We start from the raw sequence: 6,964 nt of genomic DNA on the forward strand, positions 1-6,964 counted from the left end.
TAAATTGTGTTTTCTACAGCAATATATTTACTAAACATTCAGAAATAATGTTTTAAAAAATATATAATAAATATAATAAAATTAAATGCAATGTTTCTCTATCATCTACACAACAATCACACAAGTCAACACAACAAACAGTTGCTGTTCCAAACATCGTGTGAACATTAAAACATGACATTGTCACAACGTCCAAAAATGGCAAAATGCAACATTCCTCCAACGTTGAGACAACACAAAAACGCCCCCAGAACGTCAAGAAAACTGGACACCTTCCACGCCGGCAGAACGTTCCTGGGAACGCCGGGAACCCTCAGGGAACGCTCCCAGAACTTCCCTCTGCCAGCTGGGATGTTCTTTGTAGTAAAACCATAGTAAACATTTACCATTGTTTCACTGAAGTAACTAGTTAAAACATGACATTTGTAGTAAAACTATGGTAATACAAATGGTAATCAATCTCCCACTTCTATTATAATAAAACTTATTTTGTACAATGTTTATAAGAGAAGGCAAAAGTATTGTCCATTTTTACGTGTATGCGGGGTCAACATACAATGTGCATGACACAATTTTCCTCATCAAAAGAGTGTGCATGTGTGCAACGCGAGGGGCAACCTTTCGATCTCTAATGAAGCCAATACGGAAGTGACTTAAACTGCAATTCATCGACTGACCGCTAGAGGCTGGCTCCAAAAGGGAGTCAATTCCCATGGACTACCATGTTAAAAATGCCCAACTTTACAGTAGAAAATAATGTTTACAGCCTGGTACAAAAAGTGATTTTGGTCTGTATAGCTAATTTAACCCTTCATGACAACTGTGAGGGGGTGAATTTTTTGTAACTCATCCGTTTAAATTATATTAAGCCTTAAACTTCTGCATAATAAAGGGCATGGCCACTTGAGTTATGGTTGAACAGCCATTGTTGTCACTAGAATCGAGCTAGGCGGGCGTGGTTTCAGCAACCAGCCACCTCAGCTTCAACCATGTCCCACCTCTTTACCCATTTTTGGTTTTCCGCGAGTGATTCGCGGTGACGCGTGGCCAAGATGGCGATAGCAGGCAACGCCTACTTTAAGCTTCAAAAACGGTCTTCACAAACCAATGGGTGACGTCACGGACACTATGTCCATCTTTTTTTTACAGTCTATGTAGGTCACGCATGCGCCTACAGGAGTATGCAGTATTTAGCCCAGGAGATGCATTGCATTTTGTCACAATGTGCATGAGTTGAACGTATGTGTACATGTACGAGTCAAGTAAACTATACTTTGCAAGGCTGTGTGTTTGACCGCATATGTTCGCATACACGTAAAAAACAGAATATACTCCGGGCTAGAGGTCCATTTCAAAACAACCAGTGCAAAATTGTGCTCCCTATCATATTTAAAATCTGTATCAAATTTTAGTCAGCTCTAACTTGATTGACAAAAGCATTTCCACATTATTAACATGGAACTCTAAAGGTGAAGTCTAATTTCTGTGTCACGAGCGGCACCAAGCTAATTTTTTTATTCTCACCAAGAACCGTCCAGGACACAATTGTTTGACTAAGCAGTAAAGCAACTAAATATAATGTACAAAAATTAAAGAATTTATTAATAAAAGCTGCTTGTGTATATGTCGTTCATGTTTGTTCATTGTTTGAGGGTTATAATGTGCAAAATACATAAGATAGCTAGTAACCAGATAGCTAGTTCACTGAGTTTGAGACTGGCTTTGACAAACAGATAGTCCTGCACTGAAACTCATGCTAATAGTTGAGCCAATGTTGCTATTGCTGCTCCAGTTAGGATTCCCAAAGAAAGCTGCATCTTTGACTGGTGCTGCCTGCGGCACAGAAATCACCAACTTCAACCTTTAATAAAGTGCCTATTGACTATGTGAAGTCACCCAAAGTGCATCCTAACTGAGAGGAAGAGGATTGTTATTGCCATGGTAACCGCTTCACCACAGATGCCTCCCGGTAAAGTTTGGAGGTGCAGTTGGGATCTGAAACACACATAATTCAAAGGACCGGAGTCAACTATTTTGATTATACCACGGTTACCACAAACATTGCTCTGGTGACTGTTTTTAAGACAGTTGACAGGTAAGGTGTGTGATTTACAGAAACATAATCAACACCAATGGAACATTTCTCAGCCAATCAGAATACAGCATTCAACAGGCCCGTGATATAATTTAGCATAACACTCACCGTTCCTGCGTTCATGAGCAAGGCCATCTCAGTGGGCTGATAAACGTGACTACGAAACGGCACTGCGGGTCGTATCAGTCCGTTATGATACCCTCCAGCCTGTAGAACTATAAAACACATAAATAATTTAAACAAACCCCCACGAACACGTGAAAAACATAACCCCATTTGTTTATCAGTACCTGTACCATGCTCCTCCACAGAGTACGCCTGAGTACTCTCTGCGTACGACGCTCCGGGATTGGTCGGCCGCTCGTCGTCATGGTAACCCTGCACGGTTGTAGGCGTGTCGTAATAATTCTGTCCCGCGTCTACGTTCCTCTGGTCGGCCGGGCGCAGACACAGGTGGGATTCTGGGATAGCGTGAAATAACAGCAGCACCCATCCTTCCGTCACCAAGGCAACTGCCAAAGCCGGCTCATCCCAATCTTTTGCAACAGCTGCGACGTCGCCGTAGAGATAGAGCACAAGCCAGGCGACCCAGACGAGAAGAGACGAGAGACATGTGAGAAAAAGCCAGACGCCGTTACACCTCCATTTCATCCGTATCCTGTTTGATTCATCTCGGTTGCCGCCTCCACACAGGATGACAGCCAACGACAACACGCTGGCCGCCAGCAACAAAGCTACAGCGTAGCTACACACGAGCACAAAGTCTAAAGGCAGGTAATCACAGGCCGCGTGCCCCTGTCGGACCACAGTGAGCAATATCCACTCTCCAGCGATGATGCCTTGAACCAAAGTGAGTCCGAAAGCCAGCCCGGCGAGAGAGCTACCTGCCGGGCTCCGCCTCCCTCCGGCCAATTTCTTCAGTCGTACCCCCTGCATCAGCAAACACGAGAAGCACAGCGCAAACAACGCCCCCCAAAGCCCACGTCGTACCGCGCAGAGCACCTCGCCACGCCCAACCAAGAAGACCAGTGATAGGCTGAAAAGGCCAATCGTCCCGGCCAATAGGAGGAGGAGAGGGCCGACGCCACATCGTTTCTCTGGTTCCGTTACCGTTTTGAACTTGGCTAGGAGAATCACACCTAGAATCAGAGATGATAAGGTACCACCACACGCTGTTGCCTCTAGTACCACACCCCATACGGACTCCAGGTCACACAGAACCCTGTAGGGCAGGTCCACAGCAGCACCACACCCTCGAGGAGGGGGAGAGGCTATAGCCTGGGGCGTGTCCTCAAGAGCGCAACAGCCAATTAGAGACAGGGTAAAGATGAGAGTGAGTCTCAGAGCCATGCCTGTGGAGAAAATGAGATATAATCAATAATTTTCCATCAGGGGAATTTAAAACACGTTTTCAATAATCAGACTTAATTTATTCATGACATATATGCAAATGCCCTGGCACCGTAAAACTAATTCCATATACGCACCTCTAACATTTTCAATTATTAATAAGTTGTTCTATTTGCAAATATACGTTACCTGGTTAAATAAAGGTGAACGATTAACTAGCAGAACACGAGATGCACTTGCTCATCCTCATCTGTTTACTTGTAAAAGCTGCGTGATAACGCTCGCATCCTCTGCCCCTTGTAAACCCACGGCAGTTGCTATGGCAACCAGAGGCGCGCGTGGGCTGATCCAGATAGAGACGCTCGCAATTTATATAAAGAACAATCGCTAGAAACACACACGCACACACACAGCTCCTCGACCGTATGCATACACATACACAACTTTTGTGTTGCATTCATAGTTAACTGCAGCAATATCACGATAGACTAAAATCATTAAATAAAATAAACGTGCAAATATCACAGTCCTTAACAGTCCTATAAACAATTTAAATGAATAACATCAAAACATCGTTTGGTATGACGAAGAAGCTGATTTCTTACCTTTTGAATGTTTATTTGATTTGTTGAAGCTTTAACGCACAAATCTAGATTTTTTTATTTGTCCAGAATAGTTTGTGATCCACACATACCCACGGCGCGCACGCAGATGATAACCATAAAAATATGTTTTAATAGTGTGGAAATTAGGTTATCCTCATATATTCTGATGATAATACGCTCCTTTACTAACATGGCAAGCAAACGAGTCTTTCTCCCGTGGGTCCTCGTACTCAATAGTCCAAAAACAGGGACTGGAAATGAAAAGAAATTGTCAGTAGTGTGCGCCAGACAGCATCACACCTACACACGACATCTGTAGAGCTGCTTTTTTATTTTCTTTTCTTTTCTTTCTTTTTTCTTTTCTTTAGTCTGTTATTCGTGAAGCAGTTAAATATTTTGGTCCTCGCAGTTGAAGTGTTGATGTGGATGCTACTGTCTCCTCTGCTGTAATGGTCTGATGTTCAGATCGGTGTGCAGTAGAGGGTAAAATTCACGTCTGATTCAATAGAGACTCCACTGAATTGCTGCAGTCCATACTTAGATTTCTTAAGCACCCATCTCCAAATGACTCCACTGATGCAGAACTTATAAATAAACAATAGCATCATCCACAAACTCCTCAGGACAAGACTTGTACTGGTCACGTGGTCGAGATGATTCTGATATATTTTGAATAGATAAGGATTCACCTGTTTTTGTCAAAGTAAACTGACAGTAAAGTCTTGCACCAGTAACGTGCTCGCGCGCGGCCAGGTATGTGTGCACACGGAATGTCTTAAGAGACTTATGTAATAAAGACCTCATCGCTTCAGGTCATACGTATGTTTGTGTGTGACAGAGAGAATGAATGTGTGTATTGTGTGTGTGTGTGTGTGTGTGTGTGTGTGTGAGAGAGAGAGAGAGAGAGAGAGAGAGAGAGAGAGTGTGTGTGTTAGTGCGTAAGTAGTCTTACAATAATCCTTTGCAATGGTGCAGTGCCATCAGAATATAAGCACCTTTTCATCTCTATAGATAACAAGAGTATAACCAATTTAACACAATTTACACAAAGTAACAAGAATAATGATTTTACCATTTCATTAAGGCTTTAGAAAATCGACAATAACTATATGATTACTTGCATGATAAAATATGAGTGGCTATGCTGTTACAGCTATTAGTTTTGTGGAGTTATTCATAATGAAATTATTTGTTGACATTAGTTGTGAGAAACATCCAGACATAAACACACATTCTGTAAAACAAACTTTGCCTGAGGACACACATCCATGCAGATCTGGCTTGTCCCCACAATGTAGATTAGGTTAAGCTGCATCTAGATCAGTTCCTATAGACGTCCGATGTGCCCAGCCATAAAACTTACCCCGAGTCAGCAAATGTCCTGGAAAACCACAACACAACCATGCATAGTTTTAATAAATGCATAAAGGCTGACAGAGAAACATGTTACGATTATATACTGTTAACAGCATATTTTTAATGCTGCCAAACATATACTGTATGTGACACATATAAATGCGAAGTAGTGAAGTTGTCCAGATAGCAAGCAACCATTTAATCAATGTTAAAAACAGATGTTAATTGCATTGAATTAAAAGTAAATTTGCATCCTTTGTTAATGTTGAAAAACATTGAAATTTCAACATCCAACATTATGGTGATCCGTGTTTGCTTTAGTTGGGCCGTTGAGGCTTGTATTTTAATGGTACGTTTTTTTGGTTGTTTAAACAGAGTTATAAAATATATCTATAGCAAAAAAAAAAAAACTGTAAAGTGGGGATTTAGACAGACAGAGGCAGTGGATCCAAATGCAGACATTTAAGCAAACATAAAACAAGGTAATCCAGATATTAGTGGTGGCTGGTGACTTCTTTTTTTTGAGGTCGCTCGATGCGAAGTTCATCACAACGTGTATGTAGCCCGTCATGTGTGTGGTTCTTTTTTTCAAAATATGTGTTCTGCGCTTTGAGAGATCATGTGTGCATCACATGCACTTGACATCTGTTTTTAACATTGATTACTTGTTAAGCTTTATGCTGCAATGCACACTGGGTATTAACATAGTACTAAACACATACAAGCACTGACAAATAATTAGATTAATGAAAGCCAAAGGTCAAGAGCCAAAGTAAAGCAAACACTGGTCACCATAATTGTTTTTTATTTCATAATTTTTCAACATCAGTGAAGGGTGCAAAAGTAATATTGACTCATTTAAATTTTTTAAAATTGAGTCAATGGATTCTGTCTTGTCACTTGCTATCTGGGTCAGTTGGTAAAGCATGTATTGTTAATATCGTCATGCTATCCTTAAGGGTCACTAGAACACACAGGACAGAACCTGAGTCGACAGACTTTCCTTACCAGATACAAACAAACAAACAAACCTCTCAAGTTTCAAGAGGAAGCACATTAAGAGGTGAAAGCAATAGACCAAGAGAGCAGTCAGACAGACCGGTCTATCTTTAAAAGACACAGTCAGGTCAAGTCAAGCTCACTTCATACACAGAGAACAATGAGAGGAAAACCCTCAGGCTCTGTCCCTGCACTCGAAACACAGCTCTATTCTCTCGTTTTTATGCGTACACAGTAATTATTTGTGAAAAATTTAACTCAAGCAAACTAGCAATAATAATGTTTGAATAATAAACGTTACTCTAGTAGGCCTATTGCAGTAAATAAAGATGGACCAATTTCAAATAAACTATATTTTATATTTTACAGAATGTTGCAGTTTCATTTACTAGCCACCAGATGGAATCCTAATGTCTTATTTTGTTCTTTATTTACCTGGGGCCGTATTCACAAAGAATTTTAAGGCTAAAAGTAGCTCCTAACTGGCGAATTTAGGAGCAACTCCTAAAAATAATGGGCGTGTCACTCCTAACTTTAGGACTCCTAATTTTTTTCACTA

At 41.1% G+C, this 6,964-nt stretch overlaps 1 protein-coding gene across 2 annotated transcripts; it reads right to left on the reverse strand.

The window, feature by feature from the left end:
- Window positions 1-338: 338 nt before the first annotated feature.
- Window positions 339-4,829, reverse strand: gprc5bb (G protein-coupled receptor, class C, group 5, member Bb). Of its 2 annotated transcripts, none has more exons than XM_073860196.1 (4): window positions 4,051-4,829; window positions 2,386-3,447; window positions 2,204-2,310; window positions 339-1,995 (listed from the first exon to the last, which is right to left on the reverse strand). In XM_073860196.1, the coding sequence occupies exons 2-4, from the start codon at window positions 3,443-3,445 to the stop codon at window positions 1,951-1,953; spliced, it is 1,212 nt and encodes a 403-aa protein (XP_073716297.1). In that variant the 5' UTR covers window positions 3,446-3,447; window positions 4,051-4,829; the 3' UTR covers window positions 339-1,950. The 2 variants fall into 2 exon arrangements, with proteins under 2 accessions (XP_073716297.1, XP_055060218.2); XM_055204243.2 differs by lacking the exon at window positions 4,051-4,829 and adding an exon at window positions 3,635-3,945.
- Window positions 4,830-6,964: the final 2,135 nt, after the last annotated feature.

The sequence above is a fragment of the Misgurnus anguillicaudatus genome, chromosome 3 (assembly GCF_027580225.2).
Source record: "Misgurnus anguillicaudatus chromosome 3, ASM2758022v2, whole genome shotgun sequence".
Taxonomy (NCBI): Eukaryota; Metazoa; Chordata; class Actinopteri; order Cypriniformes; family Cobitidae; genus Misgurnus; species Misgurnus anguillicaudatus.

Bases quoted from the DNA above. Each gene is read 5' to 3' on its own strand.
- gprc5bb (XM_073860196.1), bottom strand. From the start codon at position 3,445: ATGGCTCTGAGACTCACTCTCATCTTTACCCTGTCTCTAATTGGCTGT. The intron at 2,311-2,385 runs GTACTGATAAAC...TGTGTTTTATAG, and splicing joins TGTGGAGGAGCATGGTACAG to TTCTACAGGCTGGAGGGTAT. The intron at 1,996-2,203 runs GTGAGTGTTATG...TGTGTGTTTCAG, and splicing joins TGCTCATGAACGCAGGAACG to ATCCCAACTGCACCTCCAAA.